Source organism: Mytilus trossulus, chromosome 7 (assembly GCF_036588685.1).
Source record: "Mytilus trossulus isolate FHL-02 chromosome 7, PNRI_Mtr1.1.1.hap1, whole genome shotgun sequence".
Lineage (NCBI taxonomy): Eukaryota > Metazoa > Mollusca > Bivalvia > Mytilida > Mytilidae > Mytilus > Mytilus trossulus.
In genome coordinates this window covers 76,304,031-76,324,607 of record NC_086379.1, presented here as the reverse complement: position 1 = coordinate 76,324,607, position 20,577 = coordinate 76,304,031, and the positions used below count along the sequence as shown (strand labels likewise).

At 32.3% G+C, this 20,577-nt stretch overlaps 2 protein-coding genes across 3 annotated transcripts in view; one reads left to right on the top strand and one right to left on the bottom strand.

Annotated features, from left to right (window-relative positions):
* Positions 1-4,973: 4,973 nt before the first annotated feature.
* LOC134725840 (CDGSH iron-sulfur domain-containing protein 2 homolog B-like) lies at positions 4,974-20,409 on the bottom strand. Of its 2 annotated transcripts, none has more exons than XM_063590060.1 (3): positions 20,332-20,409; positions 8,645-8,856; positions 4,974-6,480 (listed from the first exon to the last, which is right to left on the bottom strand). In XM_063590060.1, the coding sequence occupies exons 1-3, from the start codon at positions 20,354-20,356 to the stop codon at positions 6,391-6,393; spliced, it is 327 nt and encodes a 108-aa protein (XP_063446130.1). In that variant the 5' UTR covers positions 20,357-20,409; the 3' UTR covers positions 4,974-6,390. The 2 variants fall into 2 exon arrangements, with proteins under 2 accessions (XP_063446130.1, XP_063446128.1); XM_063590058.1 differs by lacking the exon at positions 20,332-20,409 and adding an exon at positions 10,217-10,403.
* Positions 10,377-20,577, top strand: part of LOC134725839 (ubiquitin-conjugating enzyme E2-17 kDa-like) — a 23,524-nt gene continuing 13,323 nt past the window's right edge. Inside the window, exon 1 of the mRNA XM_063590057.1 lies at positions 10,377-10,499. Coding sequence (XP_063446127.1) covers positions 10,476-10,499 — 24 coding nt within the window. The 5' untranslated portion in view covers positions 10,377-10,475. The remainder of the gene's footprint in view (positions 10,500-20,577) is intronic.

Below are 20,577 nucleotides of genomic sequence, written 5' to 3'. Positions count from 1 at the left end.
CCTAACTGTTCAGCAATTCGGAGCCAAAAAAGGAAAACAAACTATACTTTTCTTTAAAGTTGTATAGATTGCTAGCTTATTACTTGACTAATTTCAATTCATTCTTGATTATTTGGGGTTCTTTAATACGGTGAATCTAACTGTGTATTTCGATTTGAAATTTAGGGCCCCTTTTTAAAATTAATCCACATTGAGACCTAAAATGATCATTAATTAAATATTGCTTGATTTCATAAAAAAAATTGAATTATTGGGGTTCTTTGGTATGCCGAATATAACCAATTGTCTAGTTTTTATACGCCCGTTTACGGGACGTGTTATGGTATACCGTTGACCCTCTGTCCGTCCGTCCGTCCGTTCGTCGTCATCATGTTGGACATTTACTTAAAAACGCTTTTACCAATGTACATGACAAATTGACTGATGTTAAAGGTCCAGGAGTTCAAAATGAAAGTTTGTTTAATCTCATTAAAAATCGAATTCTTGCAGTTATGTGATATGCTGAATCATTAGACATACTGTGTGAAATATTTTTTTGATTTTGGACCCTGTTTTCAAATTGATCCACATTGAGGTTTTAAAGGGTCCAAAAGGAAACTTTGTTCGATTGCAAAAAAAAATGAATTCTTTGAGTTATTTGATATTGGCAGATTTATGTTTTTGATTAAGGGTCCAGTTGTCAAGTTGGTCCTAATCGGGGTCAAAATTAAACGTTGTTTGATAAAAAAAAAATATGAACTGTTATTTTCCTTTATATGTTGAATCAAACTGTGTATTTAGATTTTGGATTATGCACCTCGTTATCAAATTGGTTCAAATTGCGGTTTTAAAGGGTCCAAAATTAAACATTTTTATTTCATCAAACATTGAATTTTCTTCGATATGCTGAACTAACCATGTATGAATTTAGATTTTTACCATAATGGGTTAATATCCACTCTTTAATACAGTTCTCAGACCACATTCATTCTGATCTCTGTCAGAAACCTATGTTATGTTAAATAGTTAAATCACATACCAAATCCAGAGATTTATCAAGCTTGAATGTTGTGTTCATACTTGCCCCAACTGTGCATATAGGCTTCGAACTTAGTGGTCGTATCAAGCAGCGTCCTGTGCACCTTTTATAAATCTATTATGCTATGGAAGTGTGCATGGGATATGATATTCACTTAAATAAGTAAACTTGCAATTGGTAGCTGCATGAATTGTAACAGGTCTTGAAAATTTCACTAAACTGATTGCAACTTTTTACGCAGTTCTGAGGTTGGCACAGAAACTTAACTTAAAGGAGATTAAGAAAGTATCAGATATTTTATTCATCAAAAACATACACCATGCATGCAGAGAAATTACTTTTGTAATAGTTTCCCATGCAAAGTACCACCAACTATCTGTTGCGAAATGGTCAAGATAGTATTGTTTCGTTTCATTTGTAATTTTTTTCCTTACTACTGAATATTTTATTCCTTTCCCAATATGAGGATGGAATAAGCTGGATCAAAAATAGAGGCGAAAATACCAAACGGATATTCCAACTCATAGTTAAAAAAAATTGACAATGGCATGACAAATGACAAAAACCCACAACAGAAAATTTACTACAACGTGCACGTGGAAACGTAAAGACTTCAGCAACACGAACCCTGCAAAAACAGAGTTGAATGCATGAATGGGTATGCCAATGCTGCTTAACTGGAAGCACCCGTCGTGTTTCTCATGTGATCAGTTTAATTTGGTAGGTTACATTGAATGACAAGAGTACGGTTTTGTTTCTTTAGTAATTGGAACATATAAGTTTTCCTCTGTGAAATAGATATTTCAATATCGATCAAGCAACTTGTGTTGGCTTCCGTAAAATTTCGAAGGTATGAAATTAACTTAATTTTTTTGGATCTTTTTTGTAAGCAGCAATCCTCTATGTTAGAAATCATGAGGGGAAATGCAAGTTGTGGAATATTGTATCAATTTGGACCCGGCACATACTCCATATGCAACATAGTTATGAAAAGTTTACAATTGGGAAGCTGAAATCATCCCTTTTGTCGTAAAGATTTGTTATCTACTAGTATACCGATCCTCATTATCAATTTCTAGATGTAAGGGAAGTTGTTTCCTGACCTTGCAATGTTTTATTTGTACTTAAGTCTTTCCGAGAGGAGTCGATGTCGACGACCGTTTTTTACCCATTACAATCTATATAGAATAGAATAGAATATAATAAAAAATATTTCCCAAATTACAGGGTCCATGATGTGCATTAAACCAGTTACAATGGCTATACTTGATTCTTCTCGCGTCAATGTGAAAATGAAAGCTTTTGCATAGAACGATTCCTTGTATTTCGATTTTTTTTCTTCTGAAAGTTAAAATTTTGATAAATTTCATTAACTGAAGTCTTATTTGGATTACATATCATCAAATATTTTTGAAACGTTATGACTGAAAACTTGATTATGAACAAATGAATTTCAGAGGGATGCGATTTCAATTTTTGGTCAATTTTATAAAGGACTCTCTGAAGAAAGGTACCCATGCAGCAAAGACAATGTTTTTGGAAACACAATCCCAAACTATTTATGGTATGCGAAACAATTTCCCGCGGATTCCATGCTTCATCACTCTTGGACTCATAATCTCATATATGTGGAACTATTAGATTTGAAAGGGTCATTATGTAGTAGCCATTTTCGGTATATTTGTTGGAAGTCTCTGGTGAAAGTCTGCTAATGAGTACTTGTAATTGCACATTCAAGTTATCTTGAGTGTTTCTGATCGCTTTCTAAATTTATCCTTTTAACGTAGCCAAAATAGTTTTATAAGAAACATAAGTGCCAAATTCTGCAAAGCAAAAGTATTGACATTTTAAAAATAAATTGGTCAAAATGAATGTTTTAAGGTTAATTGCTCACATTTTAAAAAAAATCATATTTAATTTCAGAGAAGATCGATCATGTGGTGCTTGAAGTAAAAAACTTACATTTGAGGGGCAATAACTTGATATAAGGCATTATCCGATTTTGTGGGTTGATAGAACTTTCAATTTTGATATTAAGCGATTTTAACTTTTAACCTAGGACTTAATTTTTTTCTAAATAATATAGCAAGATGACGACCAGGTGCTCCGCAGGCGCTGCTATATACGACCGCAGTAGTCGAACCCTGAATAGTGTGGGCAAGTATGGACACAACATTCAAGCTTGATACAGCTGAGCTCTGAATTTGGATTGCCATATTTAACATAATATGAGTTTCTGACACAAAACAAATGTCAAGATTTTACAAATCTATTGTGCAATTAAAGATTTCTTCTTTAATTGACTTTTCAAAAAATTGGAATTTGAAAAATTCCCCCCAATAAAGGTAAACAAGGCTACCATCCCCCCTCTTTTTGCAATGTGTCTAAAGCCTGACATTTCTTTATAAATAACATACTAGTGTAAGGGAGGTAAATCCGCACATACCCACATTGTTAAATTCAGTTCGCGTCGTATACGAACAGTTTAGGGACCATACCTTAATTACAAGTTGACAATTTTTTCTGTTCCTTATAAACTGAATTTAAAAATGTGGGTATGAGCCATTTTGATGTGTTTTTGTTTTCTGAAGATTTAATTTTGGTTATTTTCGTAGTAGATCTTGTAATGATGACAAGTTGTTCTGTTTACAGTTCAAATCAAACCATTGAAAATTTTGGGATAAAAATAATGTAATGTTGACTTACTTGCAGAACTTATTCTGCTTTTTAAAGTTCCTCTCTAACTCTTACAGTTTTGACATAAATATTAACAGAGAATGAGATGCCAACTTGACAGCAAACCAGGTTTTCTGTTTTTGAAAGTTACTACAAGACTTTTTTGACCTGTCACATTCTTTGCATATTATCCAATCTATCAAGGACCATAACTACTGAAATCTTCAATATCAAAATTTAAACTATTTTGACATCAGAAATAGCATATTAAAATTACTGCCTATTAAAATGTGAAAACCACAGATTGAACAAATCGCAAGAAATGATGGAGAAATACAGTGCCATTTTCCAATCTATCAAAAACGAACTACTGGAAGGCAAAAGTATCAATATTGAACCTAACCTTCTATTTGTCATCAGTAAAAACATATAATAAATTGCTTCGCCAAGCGCAGCTGGATACAACTGCAGAGATCCAATATCCAATGAGTTACCTCCCTTACACTGCTTTAAATTGTCTTCATTGTCCATTAACCAGAGTTATAATTTTAGAGAGATTTATACACCTCAACACAAGTTATTGTCTGGAAACAACAAAAATGCTTTTTTGGGCCCCTTTTTTTGCCCCCAACTCCCAAAATCAATCCCAACCTTCCTTAAATGGTATTGAACCTTCCGGTAAAAAGTTAAAGAGATCTATTTACTTAAACTTAAGTTATTGTCAGGACACTAAATGCGTCTTCTGCTATCGAAACAGAACAGACAACGCAGATGACAACATGATAGCATTATACAACGCAACAAGTTTTTTGCGGTCATATAAAATTTTTAATTGCATTGGTGAAGTGGTTCATACTCAAATGCATGGAAATGACATCAAACAATATTTTCCAATAAATCAAGGGCTCCTAAATGGTTATAAGGAGTTTCATAAATATAAGCCATAAGCCTGTATTGACTGTGTTCTATTTTCAGCCATGGTGGCCATCTTGGTTGATGAGCAGGGTCTTTGGTCATCAGAAACGTTTTTTTAACTAGAGACCCTAAGGATGATTTAGGCAAGTTTGGTTTCATTTGGTCCAGTAGTTTCAGAGGAGATTTTTGTGAAAGTCAACTGACAAAGAAGATTGACAACATATGCCAAGTGATGAGAAAATCCCATTTGGCCCTTTTGCAGGTGAGCTCAAAATGAAATTTGCAAATAAATTGCATAACAATCATGATGACATTGCTACATCTTTTATGTAGTTACATGATGAAATTATCACAAAAAAATGTGTTTCTGGTTTGTTTTCATTTATTAAAAACCATATGAAATACAAAATACTTTTCAGGTATGTATAATTAACAATTCGATCTAGTTATATAAAATTTCTCCTCTCTACATTCGGTGTGGTAACTCTCATAACATCCTCCACCCCCCCCCCCCCCCCCCCCCCCCCATCCCCAACTCATATTGAAAATTGAAAGATAAATCCTTCCACACACTAAATACTAACCATTGAATATCATATAATCTGCACAAATGCTGTTGAGTGTCTAACATTGAATTTTATCTTTACCATAAATCAATGTTTAAAAAGAAAAATGTGACTAGATTTAGTGGAATGACTCAATGATGATAGCATATAATTTCAAAACATCCCCCCTTTTGTAATTTCATTATCCAAAGTGGCGTCTATTTGTGATTTAGAAAGTTAACAAAAATAAAGGAAAGATTTTTTATTTCAATTTTCAGTTAAAAGTGTGACATGCATGGTGACAGGACAAAGTTGGATGTAAAGTCTAGCAACAATATGAGATATTGCACACACAAAGTTTATTTCTTTTTCTTTTTCTTGAAATGATCAAGTCTGAGTTTGACAAAACTTTTCTAAAATGAATTCTACACTAACTCATTAATTTATAATAAAAAAAAATATGTTACAACCAGCATAAAAAAAACCACAATCATATGAGTGAGTTAAATAACCAAAACAACATGTTAGATACAATGGTTACTCTTATGTTATGTAAATAAACTTTTTTTTATTTGTATTTGTATATATATAGTATTACTACTAATAGGAAAACATAGATTTGCTAAAGAGTGAGATTTAAAACCTCCCTTTCAAGAGACTGATCTTGAGAGGAAGATTTAGGTTTTTTTTAACAAGTGATCATGGAGCTCAGACTAATATATGAAGAGTTGATAACCTTGTTTGCCAAATGTGGAATAATTGACTTCTCCTATGTGTGATGCACATTATGTATACACGAGCTGGGTTTTCTAAAGCTTATTATATATTAAAGGACACAATAGTCTATTCAAAGCAAAATATACATGTATTAAGCAAATGGTAAACATACAACTGTTCAAAAATATACAAATCTACTTTAATTGGCAAGAAAACAAAATTCCTATCATTTTTTCTTTAAAATAAAGATCTTTTTCAAAAATCATTGACATAATTATTGTATAAAAATTGTCTTTCTTATAATTTAATATATAATCCATATAAACCACAAAAAAATGCAAGAACCTTGTAAAAAAGTTTTTGTAATTCAAATATTAACCTAATCAATTAAACAACTACAAAACACAATATTTTCAATACTTTTTATAAAAATTGACCAAAATAACAACCTTTGCATGGTATGTTAGTACAAAACCCTGTAAATGAATGGGTCCCATTGCTCTTTGTAAATATACAAGGTTAATTACTCTTCCTCTTCAGAACAAGTGGTCCAACATTGTCACCAGTTTCTTCATTGTGCTTGGTATGTGATCCATCACACAATGGAAACTGAAATCAAAACAATATATCATAAATAAAGTGACATTTGTACTAAGATACCGAACCATCCATGTAGGAATATTCTCTCTCTCCCTAATAACCCTTGTAAGTCTCAAACCGGTACTCTAGCGTTCTCATCCTCACCTTCTGCCTCTGCTCTCTCATGCTTGTCTTAAGTATGAAGTCATGGGTTAAACCCCAGTAATGAGGGGGGATAGGACCTTTATCAGGACTCTGGGATCAGATTTTGGGATTGACCCTTTTGGGAACCAGGAATTCTTTTTTCAAATTTCGGGATGTCGGGATTAATATTTATTTATATTCGGGACCTCTGGATTTCGTGTTTTTAAGCCTGGGATTTCAAAATTAGGACCCCTCCTTACTCCACTCATCAATGCCAACCTTTAGAATCCGCTTTTTCACTGATACGGACGTGGCATTAAAGAGTAGGAGCAGAGACTGGTTGTCAGAATAATGTGTCAGGCTAAGGTAACATATCTTCCTGTGGCTGTGGTATATTATCTGATGAACTAGCACCTTAAAATTTGTGTCTATTATTCAAGAATAAAAACCGGTTAATATTTATATCACATTATCATGTTCTTGTCCTGAATATACAATGTACATTTAATTTGCCACTGTTTGTTAAACATCCTTTCATTATCTTTTTCAAACAAGTGACATCCCATTTTAAGATGTGTTGACTAGTTGTGTGTCACAAAGCAAGTAGCTCCATAGTAAGAGATATATCTTTTTAACTTCAGAAATACAATCGACTCTTAACAATACTGCACATTGTGCATCACAAATTCTACAGGTGCTAAATGTAAACTTCACATTGATTATAATGAATAGAACAAGCCCAATTATGGGACTTGAAACATTTTTAACTTCTATGTACAATTTTGTCAACTACAATGTCTATTGTGCAGGTGATTAAAGTTTTAAAACAATATTTTCTAAGAACTTGTTTTTTTTACTCTTGATTTTGTTGTATTTTTGGCTTGTTGACATTTCATTTTACTCTAAATGATTTAGGCTGAAAGACACCCTACCGGTGGCAGAATTTTCGCTACATTGAAGACCCATTGGTGGCCTTCGGCTGCTGTCTGCTCTATGGTCGGGTTGTTGTCGCTTTAACACATTCAACATTTCCTTTCACAATATTATTTTACATGTGTAAAACAATTTAAGAAAGAGGCTATTTTTCAAGGAGGTTATTTAAAGCACAGCAATGCTTCAAATAACCATGATAACTTCTGCATTACTCATGTAATTTTATCATAATTTATATACATACTGTAAACCGGGAAATTTTCGCGCCGTCTTTATTTCGCGATTTACTTACACGATTCTAATTCGCACCGTTTTGAATTCGCGATTTCCCAGTGGCCTAGATAAATATTTTCATAAATGATTTGGAAAGTGAACAGCTTTACATATATCTTAAATGAAATGATAAAATCAATCAGAAATCTTTTGTTTTCGGTTCATTAATGTTAAAGTAGATTAAAAGTTTGGCATGTTTCAATGCTCGTAAAAACACATACACAATAATATAAAAGTAAACCTAATTAGGAATAAATTAAAATAAAAAGCTGTCAGGATTAATGCTAATTAATTGATCAATCTTTGTACATGTAGTAGATTCACAAGGTGATACCTTTATTACTGATTAACAGGTGTCATTAACATGATTGTAATGAGCGTTGTTTACATAACAATATCCGTAATGTTCGCTTCAGTGAAATAACTGATTTGAGATAAAGACATGACTTTTAACATTGCTTTTCGTTAAGAGATACAGTTATAATTTAAATTATATATTTGTCGTCTTTGAAACCAGTGTTATACAGTAGTCCTATAGATATTCTATTCATATACATAGATATAAGAAGATAAGGTATGAGTGCCAATGAGGCAACTCTCCATCCAAGTCACAATTTGTAAAAGTTAATGCAATTAAAACAGTTTTTCCTTGAATTTTCGCGGTCGTTTTATTTTCGAGTTTCACTCCTTACCGCGAAAATAGCGAAAATAAAACTACATGTACAACGAAAATTTCCCTGTTTACAGTATATAGAAAGTAAGATTTCCTGTGACAATCTACTTTATACAGATGTTTCTCTTTTTTAAAATTTTTTGACAACCCTAAAATTGACCTTGACCTTACCCTTTTTGATCTCCAACATCTGCAGTATGAAACTTTTTCTCCAATCTCCTCAATATCAACAATATTAACAACTTTCTGTACTTCTTTTTGGATTTTTAAATTGCATATAGGTTTCTTCGCCACTGGAGGCTTAGGTTGGAATGCTTTAACAGTGACATAGGCTATTAATGATACTGTTCCTACGAATGGTATCAGGGCTATCCAATCACCACCTGCAAAACATTCAATTAATATAAACAGGACCGTATTGTTAGATCAATCATCAATTCATCATACATATAAAATAAGGAGATGTGATATGATTGCCAATCAAAGTTCAAATGAAGTGGATGCAAGTAATTATAGTATAGGCAATAACAAAACGGACAAAATCCCTAAAATCAACAAAAGCATCAATTTTGTGTTCATTTTTAAATCAAGAGCGAGAAGTTTGTCAAAACTATCAACAGGAACCAAATGTGTATAATTTAAGTAAGTGGCAAAAACTGTATTATTTTTAAATTATTGTAGATTTGTACATTATACTGATATGGACAGGAGACATCTGCACAACAATTAGTGATTCAAACTGATTAATTAAGTGCACAGTACCCTGTGAAAATCGTTTGCGTTTTTAAACTATATACATGGATCTTCTGCAGGATTGAAAGAAAAAAAAATATCTCCAAATCTTTCTATGCAGTTGAGTGATTGGACAGGTGATGTTCTATTGATATCAATTTAATCAATCATTTCAAATGAGTTTTGTTTCCTTTTGTTAATTTAGTTGATTGGGTTGAGGGTTAATTTTCAATCCTGATCAATTAAATCTATCATTACACTCCTGTCTTTGCAATTCTAAATCAAATTGACCAAGCGGACATCTGTTGTGAAATTGTCATAAATGTTATCTATTATTACAATCAAGTTTGCAACTTTTTATAAAGTTGATATAAGATCAATCATGCGACAATGGAATATATGTATTTTAAATTCTTTGCTTTATTGAGTTGATCCAGTCACTATAGAGTCTACGATGTAAATAGCAACTATTCTTTTATCAATGATTGTTATAAATTGTATCCTATAAATGTAGGTTTGGGCAACTCATCCAAATTGGGTATAATAATCTCAAATTGAGCATAAAAGTATTCGATTATAAAAGAGGCAACTTTTAAAAAAGAACTTTTCTGGAAACCTAAATGTCTGATTAATTTGTACAAGATAGATGTAAGGTGTCCAGAAGTTGATTTCGGCCACATATTAAAAGGTAGGAGTGCCCTTAGCGTCAAAAGTCATTTTTTCACTACCATAAGACGTGTCATAAAAGCCTTATTTTTTAGTTATCATTTGTCATATCTCATTCTATAGCTACAGTTGGCGTCAAATTGAGTAAAATATTTAATGTTAACATCATTTTAACAAATTATTTTATATATCACCATGAACACAGGACATCATTCAACATGTGGAGTACCCCATTTCTACCATCATATGAAAATTGTTATAACACCCCATACTGCCATAGGCAGGTAAAATTATATGTGAATCATGTCATTGAATAAAAAAGTTATAAGCAAAAAAACACTATACCAGACAGCTGTATAAAGCCAAAGACTGACTTGGGAATAGGTAAACTAGCAAAATAATTTGGCAAAGTAGATGTGATAAGACGATTTACAATTTCCATGTTGCCTGGGAAAATTAGACCAGTGGACAAAGAATCCGAAAAAGTAAGAGAGGTTCCAAAAGTGTCTAGTGGGAGACAACTCTAAACCGAAACCTGAGAAAAACGAACTCGAAACAGAAAAAAGTCACAGTAATGTGTAAATAGTGAAAATATACCAACTTAATGGCTCTAAGAATCATAAATAAGGTATTTATAGACGAGAAAGGGAGATATTATGTAATAGACAAAAGCGAGACGAAAGAAATGTCTTATTTGTTCATGGTTTTCAGGAGATTTGTTTTGGTTTGACAACATTCCTGAAGTTTGTGATAAAAGTTTAACTGCGACGCAGTATAAATATTCAACAATCCAGTTTTAAAAAAACCAAACCAACAGCAATATAACACCAAGGAAGCAAGACAAATCGCCCCACTTATTCCTCAGGCACTTCTTTCTTAGTATCAAATTATTATGTGGGGTTAGTAAACCCTGAGTCTGAGACTTCTATATCACTGTGTTATAGTAGTCTCAGGTAAACCTCACATTGACAGAAACAAGTACCTGTGAATTTTTCACCATCTTGTCCCACTTTTGAAAAAATCACCCCAAACTGGTTTACCAACTAGCTCCATTTTAAAATAAAATGCCCCACTTGTGAAAATGGTTATCGATAAATCCTGTTAATTTTTCTACTGCCAAAATTAATGTATAAAGCCAAAAAAGTGTTCTATGAAATACACCTTATCGCTATTTGTCTGCCATTACTGGATATCACACAGGTTCCAGTAAAATTTTGACGTCACAATACAAAATATCTGACGTCACAATGGAAAAGTGATTGTTGTATGCGTTAAAAGTTCAATTAAGCGGCCGGGTCAGCCGGGATTACAATAAGGTGTATTGTGTCTTCTTGAACTCTATTTCACAGTTCATTTGTGAAAATTCGTTCATGGGACAGAATATCAACTCGCCCCATTTGTGAAAAGGGTTAAATCGTGTTAATTTTTCTCCTGCCAGCTCTCCCCACTTAATCATTAATGAAATTTGTTTAATCTATATACATGGAAAAAAGTATTGCAACACCAAATTGAAATTGAAATTAAAAAAACACTCTTTATTTTTTGTATGATATAATTTGGCGAAATATAATTAGTTAACATTATATATATAATATTTATGTATCACCTGAGTTTAATTAATAAATATTGACTTGATCAGTTCTTATCTGCACATGCAGCTACTGTACCCGTAAACAGCAAAACAGATGTTTTTATCCTCATTGTTTTCAACGCTTTAAATAACCAAGTTTTTAAAGTTATGTGTTTGACACCTTGTAATGGTTCCTCGACAACTCTTAACTGCAGCAAGATGGCAGATTATCAGCATGAGAGAAGCAGGGATGTCGCTGTAACAACTGCACGTATTGTTGGTCATCACTATTCCACTATGAGTCGTTTTGAGAATAAAAATCTGACAATGAACGATGTTAAAGACCTTCTGTGATAAAGAAGACCCCCTATACCATTTGCTAGGGAAAATCAAGCATAATGAAGGTTGGTCAGAAGGAAACCCGTTGCATGCAATACAATCCTCAAAAGAGAGTGGTGGGTATACAGGAGCCTTTTAATAAGAACTGGTCGAGATCGACTCATCGCTACTGGTTATTGTGCGATAAGACCATATCGGAGACCTTTGCCTTCAAACAGACACTCAGTTTTCCCTATGCAATGTTGTGCAGAGGTCGCCAAAGTTGAAAATTAGCATCGTGGAGGAAGATTCAATGTTCTCATAGAATTCGGTTCATCTTCCTTGGCCCGATCGTAGCCCTGATTTGAACCATATCGAGCATATATGGACACTATTGGGCGAAAAGTGCGCGAAAGGACACCCCAGTTCAAACATATCATGAAATAAACAATGCCCTTCATCAGAAATGGTTGCTGCTACCTGTGCAACGAATAAGTCGATTTATGCCAGGAATCAGAGGAGGTTATGATGCGGTTATCTGTTTGAATGAAGGCTGCGCACAAAGTATTAATTCTTTGGCGTATAACGATCACCCATGATGTGACCAGTCATCTGAAGATTAACTTTGAAATGTCTGACATTGTGAAGTTCAACTACAGTAAAAGTTGTGAAATGCATTTTTTTTAACAAAAAACACCTCATTACAATTGTGGTTATATAAATCATTTTTTTGTCAAACATTTTTTGTTCTTTTATTGCGAACCCTATTGAGCCTTTCCATAGATTCACCTGCAAGTTACCTGTCCAGGTAGATTAATCAATGAGTGATAGATTTCTCTTAGAAGAAATTTAAAGGTCCTGGTGAATAAACTACACAGAGAACAAAACCTGTTGTATTTGTTAGATGGGACAATAGAACTGCCAAAAGTTTAAATGGACAGGTAACTATCAGGTGAATCTATGGAAAGGCTCAATAGGGTTCACAATAAATGCCAATGTTATCATAAACTATGTTTCAATAATATTATAGAAATATTTTATTATATTTCATCTAAAAACAGAAGCTGATTTTTCAAGTTTTAAAAAATCAAGGTGTTGCAATACTTTTTTCCATGTGTATATATATATAATTTCCAACTCGCCCCTCTTAAAAGCGAAAAATTATTAAAATTATGTTTATTGACTATGTGTTGCATGACTCAATTCATCAGGACTTTTTATATTTTTCATAAGTGGGGCGAGTTGGCAAGACTCATTTTATCAGGATTTCTCTAGTTTTCACAAGTGGGGCTAGTTGGCATTCGCGTCAGAAATACTGATACTCACTTCTTTCTGCTTTATTTCAACATAAAGGAACAAATTGCAATTTATAAAAGAAAAGCCATTATAGGTCAAAGCCTTGGCTCACACCAAACGATTATCTTTAAAAAGAGCCCCAATATGTCTAGTGTAAAACCATTCAAACCGGAAAAGCATGACAGTGTTTATCTAAGGTTTTCACAGGTATTGATTTTATTTTAATATGAGTGGTATAGGAAGATAGATATACAATGGGATTGTATCTTTTGCATCAAGTGGGGCTAGTTGGCATTACCAGTACTTAATTCATCAGAATTGAGGCGAGGTGGCAGACCTTATTTCAGAGGGATTTTTTACCCTTTTCATAAATAAAGCAAGTTATCCCATCTATTTAAATTGGATTTTAACTTTTTTCATAAGTGGGGCGAGTTGGTAAACAAAAGTGGGGCGTTTTGGTGAAAAAGTTGGGCGAATAGGTGTGGGTCATTTTTGTCGAGCCTTCGACTTTAGTCGAAAAAGCGAGACTAAGCGATCCTACATTCCGTCCAGCAGTAAATTTTATAAAAATAAAATTCCATTTTTTCCGTATTTTACTTATAAATGGACTTAGTTTTTCTGCGGGGAAACATAACATTCACTCTGTGGTTAAAGTTTTTGAAATTTTAATAACTTTCTCAAACTATCCTGGGTTTGTACCAAACTTTGACAGAAGTTTGTTTATGATCATAAGATAGTATCCAGAAGTAAATTTTGTAAAAAAATAAATGCATTTTTCCGTATTTTACTTATAAATGGACTTAGTTTTTTCTACGGGGAAACATAACATTCACTCTGTGGTTAAAGTTTTTGAAATTTTAATTACTTTCTCAAACTATCCTGGGTTTGTACCAATCTTTGACAGAAGTTTGTTTATGATCATAAGATAGTATCCAGAAGTAAATTTTGTAAAAAAATAAATGCATTTTTCCGTATTTTACTTATAAATGGACTTAGTTTTTCTGCTGGGTAACATTACATTCACTCTGTGGTTAAAGTTTTTAGAATTTTAATAACTTTCTTAAACTATCCTGGGTTTGTACCAATCTTTGACAGAAGCTTATTTAGGGGACGACCATTTGATATTCTGGGGGGGGCCAGGAGGATTTTGAAAATAAATAACTTAGCCTTGATAATTACAAAAATAAATGGTTTGTTCTTTGGTAGTTTGAAAATAAATTACCTGACTTGGAATGTATTGAAAATAAATAACTCAGCAGGTCTTTAGCTTCTTGGGCCTTCAGCGGTCCCAAAACCCTTCAAAAAAATTTTTGCCTCGCTCCGCTCGGCGAAATATGTTTGACAATACTTTTGAAAAGGCTACCTACACCAAACTTTAATACTATGTACATTGTATATATTCAATACATGTATATTGGTTGGGTATATCAAGGAATTGTATATTATACAATTCCTTGGGTATATAAATGATTCTTTTCGTGGAGAAAAGTATAAAATACTTAATCTAATTATACCAATTGTCTTTTATAATATACTATGTATTTGTGTTTCGTTTGTCCTGTCTCGCTATGTATTATCTTAATATGTTTGTATATATTGTCCTCTTGTACACAAGTATGTGTCTGAGGTTATGAATAAAATCTTGAATCTTAAAATTTTTGCAGGGGATTTAATGATTAATTTTGATTAAATGATACACAATAACTTGACTGTACATGTATTATTCATAATTAACAAATATTTTTAAAATTGTATGTTTTCGAATATCATAAATATAGTTGTGAAAATGAATAATCAGTCCCTTGCTTTAATGAAAATGAAAAATCTTGCTTCAATAGTGCAGAAAATGAATAATGTGTCCTCTTAGTTTACAAAAATAAATAACCGATCAAAAACAAATCCTCCTGGCCCCCCCCAGAATATCAAATGGTCGTCCCCTTATGATCATCAGATAGTATCCAGAAGTAAATTTTGTAAAAACAGAACTCCATTTTTTCTGTATTTTTCTTTTAAATGGACTTTAATTTTCTTCCAGTTTACCTTACATACAGTCTGCAGTTAAAGTTTTCAAAACATTTATTATATTCATTAAACTATCATAGATTTTTACCAAAATTGGACAGATTAGCTTCTCACAATCATAAGATAGTATCAAGAGGAATATTTTTATTGACTTTTTTCCTCAGTTTTGTTGAGCCTGCGATTTACAGCAAAAGTAGGCGAGACACTGGGTTCCGCGGAACCCTTACAAATTTTTCATAGGAATTAAGGGCCAAAAAGTGGACAAAAACAAGCATTTTTCTAGTTTCAGGACAATAACTTGTGTGTAACTGTATGGATCTCTCTGGCATTGTACCACAAGGTTCCATATATACATGTACCGTAACAATGGAAAGGCTTGGATTGAGTTTTTGATTAATTTCCCTGAACATGTAAGAATAAGGGGCCATCAAAGGGCCTATGCTGTGTCAGATTAACCACAAGTTATTAGACCACATTCATTTTGTATCAGAATCCTATTCTATGTCAGATTAACAACAAGTTATTAGTCCACATTCATTTTGTATCAGAATCCTATTCTATGTCAGATTAACAACAAGTTATTAGACCACATTCATTATGTATCAGAATTCTATTCTATGTCAGATTAACCACAAGTTATTAGACCACATTCATTATGTATCAGAATCCTGTTCTATGTCAGATTAACCACAAGTTATTAGACCACATTCATTATGTATCAGAATCCTATTCTATGTCAGATTAATCACAAGTTATTAGACCACATTCATTATGTATCAGAATCCTATTCTATGTCAGATTAACCACAAGTTATTAGACCACATTCATTATGTATCAGAATCCTATTCTGTGTCAGATTAACAACAAGTTACCAGACCACATTCATTATGTATCAGAATCCTATTCTATGTCAGATTAACAACAAGTTATTAGACCACATTCATTATGTATCAGAATCCTATTCTATGTCAGATTAATCACAAGTTATTATACCACATTCATTATGTATCAGAATCCTATTCTATGTCAGATTAACCACAAGTTATTAGACCACATTCATTATGTATCAGAATCCTATTCTATGTCAGATTAACAACAAGTTATTAGACCACATTCATTATGTATCAGAATCCTATTCTATGTCAGATTAACAACAAGTTATTAGACCACATTCATTATGTATCAGAATCCTATTCTGTGTCAGATTAACAACAAGTTATTAGACCACATTCATTATGTATCAGAATCCTATTCTGTGTCAGATTAACCACAAGTTATTAGACCACATTCATTATGTATCAGAATCCTATTCTGTGTCAGATTAACCACAAGTTATTAGACCACATTCATTATGTATCAGAATCCTATTCTGTGTCAGATTAACAACAAGTTATTAGACCACATTCATTATGTATCAGAATCCTATTCTGTGTCAGATTAACCACAAGTTATTAGACCACATTCATTATGTATCAGAATCCTATTCTATGTCAGATTAACAACAAGTTATTAGACCACATTCATTATGTATCAGAATCCTATTCTGTGTCAGATTAACAACAAGTTATTAGACCACATTCATTATGTATCAGAATCCTATTCTATGTCAGATTAACAACAAGTTACTAGACCACATTCATTATGTATCAGAATCTTATTCTGTGTCAGATTCACCACAAGTTATTAGACCACATTCATTATGTATCAGAATCCTATTCTATGTCAGATTAACCACAAATTATTAGACCACATTCATTATGTATCAGAATCCTATTTTGTGTCAGATTAACAACAAGTTATTAGACCACATTCATTATGTATCAGAATCCTATTCTATGTCAGATTAACAACAAGTTATTAGACCACATTCATTATGTATCAGAATCCTATTCTATGTCAGATTAACAACAAGTTATTAGACCACATTCATTATGTATCAGAATCCTATTCTATGTCAGATTAACCACAAGTTATTAGACCACATTCATTATGTATCAGAATCCTATTCTGTGTCAGATTAACCACAAGTTATTAGACCACATTCATTATGTATCAGAATCCTATTCTGTGTCAGATTAACAACAAGTTATTAGACCACATTCATTATGTATCAGAATCCTATTCTATGTCAGATTAACAACAAGTTATTAGACCACATTCATTATGTATCAGAATCCTATTCTATGTCAGATTAACAACAAGTTATTAGACCACATTCATTATGTATCAGAATCCTATTCTATGTCAGATTAACAACAAGTTATTAGACCACATTCATTATGTATCAGAATCCTATTCTATGTCAGATCAACCACAAGTTATTAGACCACATTCATTATGTATCAGAATCCTATTCTATGTCAGATTAACCACAAGTTATTAGACCACATTCATTATGTATCAGAATCCTATTCTATGTCAGATTAACAACAAGTTATTAGACCACATTCATTATGTATCAGAATCCTATTCTATGTCAGATTAACCACAAGTTATTAGACCACATTCATTATGTATCAGAATCCTATTCTATGTCAGATTAACAACAAGTTATTAGACCACATTCATTATGTATCAGAATCCTATTCTATGTCAGATTAACCACAAGTTATTAGACCACATTCATTATGTATCAGAATCCTATTCTATGTCAGATTAACCACAAGTTATTAGACCACATTCATTATGTATCAGAATCCTATTCTGTGTCAGATTAACCACAAGTTATTAGACCACATTCATTATGTATCAGAATCCTATTCTATGTCAGATTAACCACAAGTTATTAGACCACATTCATTATGTATCAGAATCCTATTCTATGTCAGATTAACCACAAGTTATTAGACCACATTCATTATGTATCAGAATCCTATTCTATGTCAGATTAACAACAAGTTATTAGACCACATTCATTATGTATCAGAATTCTATTCTATGTCAGATTAACAACAAGTTATTAGACCACATTCATTATGTATCAGAATCCTATTCTATGTCAGATTAACCACAAGTTATTAGACCACATTCATTATGTATCAGAATCCTATTCTATGTCAGATTAACAACAAGTTATTAGACCACATTCATTATGTATCAGAATCCTATTCTGTGTCAGATTAACCACAAGTTATTAGACCACATTCATTATGTATCAGAATCCTATTCTATGTCAGATCAACCACAAGTTATTAGACCACATTCATTATGTATCAGAATCCTATTATATGTCAGATTAACCACAAGTAATTAGACCACATTCATTATGTATCAGAATCCTATTCTATGTCAGATTAACCACAAGTTATTAGACCACATTCATTATGTATCAGAATCCTATTCTATGTCAGATTAACCACAAGTTATTAGACCACATTCATTATGTATCAGAATCCTATGCTATGTCAGATTAACAACAAGTTATTAGACCACATTCATTATGTATCAGAATCCTATTCTATGTCAGATTAACAACAAGTTATTAGACCACATTCATTATGTATCAGAATCCTATTCTATGTCAGATTAACAACAAGTTATTAGACCACATTCATTATGTATCAGAATCCTATTCTATGTCAGATTAACAACAAGTTATTAGACCACATTCATTATGTATCAGAATCCTATTCTATGTCAGATTAACCACAAGTTATTAGACCACATTCATTATGTATCAGAATCCTATTCTATGTCAGATTAACCACAAGTTATTAGACCACATTCATTATGTATCAGAATCCTATTCTATGTCAGATTAACAACAAGTTATTAGACCACATTCATTATGTATCAGAATCCTATTCTATGTCAGATTAACCACAAGTTATTAGACCACATTCATTATGTATCAGAATCCTATTCTATGTCAGATTAACCACAAGTTATTAGACCACATTCATTATGTATCAGAATCCTATTCTATGTCAGATTAATCACAAGTTATTAGACCACATTCATTATGTATCAGAATCCTATTCTGTGTCAGATTAACAACAAGTTATTAGACCACATTCATTATGTATCAGAATCCTATTCTGTGTCAGATTAACCACAAGTTATTAGACCACATTCATTATGTATCAGAATCCTATTCTATGTCAGATTAACCACAAGTTATTAGACCACATTCATTATGTATCAGAATCCTATTCTATGTCAGATTAACCACAAGTTATTAGTCCACATTCATTATGTATCAGAATCCTATTCTGTGTCAGATTAACCACAAGTTATTAGACCACATTCATTATGTATCAGAATCCTATTCTATGTCAGATTAACAACAAGTTATTAGACCACATTCATTATGTATCAGAATCCTATTCTATGTCAGATTAACAACAAGTTATTAGACCACATTCATTATGTATCAGAATCCTATTCTATGTCAGATTAACCACAAGTTATTAGACCACATTCATTATGTATCAGAATCCTATTCTATGTCAGATTAACCACAAGTTATTAGACCACATTCATTATGTATCAGAATCCTATTCTATGTCAGATTAACAACAAGTTATTAGACCACATTCATTATGTATCAGAATCCTATTCTATGTCAGATTAACCACAAGTTATTAGACCACATTCATTATGTATCAGAATCCTATTCTATGTCAGATTAACCACAAGTTATTAGACCACATTCATTATGTATCAGAATCCTATTCTGTGTCAGATTAACCACAAGTTATTAGACCACATTCATTATGTATCAGAATCCTATTCTATGTCAGATTAACCACAAGTTATTAGTCCACATTCATTATGTATCAGAATCCTATTCTATGTCAGATTAACCACAATCAAAATTCAGAGTTGTATCAAGCAGAGGATTTAATTGAAGGCTGGTAACATGTCACTGCACATAATGGTTGGTTAATTTCTGTTTTCATCCATTTCAGTTCTCAGAAATAACTTGCATTAAAACTATGCAAACAAAAATCTCTTTCCTTCGAGTTAGAGGGGACAAAAGGAATTATTACTAACAAAAGGACAACATAAAGATATCAGAGGCAGATAAAGAGGGGGCTTTTAGTAGGAAAATTTTAAGGCAGTCAGTGACATCAGAGACATATAATATTATATGTCTCTGGTGACATACTCCCCTTCAAATATTCATTCAAACAAGACTGTAAGAATTAATATCCCACATGAATGAAAATAAGCAATTGACTAATACATTTGATTTTTCTTAAATAATGATAATACTAAACAGCTATGAAAATGTCAAATAAATATTTGTCACCTGTTTTTAATTTGATGAAGTTCATGATGAATAAAGTCAGATTAAACTTCTCTTTATCTTTATACTATCCTACACATAATAAAGTTAAAGATAACACTGTAATCTTATTGTGAAAAGTCAGGTAACACAAAACTTAAAATCAAGGCTATAAATGAGACCCTTTTTACATGGCTGCTTGAAATAAGTAAATTTAAAGGAGTAGGGGCTTTAATGACCTTGATTTACAAGATAATAAAAATTCTAACA

Bases quoted from the DNA above. Each gene is read 5' to 3' on its own strand.
- LOC134725840 (XM_063590058.1), bottom strand. From the start codon at position 10,313: ATGGAAATTGTAAATCGTCTTATCACATCTACTTTGCCAAATTATTTT. The intron at 8,857-10,216 runs GTATAGTGTTTT...AATGTTTTGCAG, and splicing joins TGGCTTTATACAGCTGTCTG to GTGGTGATTGGATAGCCCTG. The intron at 6,481-8,644 runs GTAAGGTCAAGG...TTTTGATTTCAG, and splicing joins GATGTTGGAGATCAAAAAGG to TTTCCATTGTGTGATGGATC.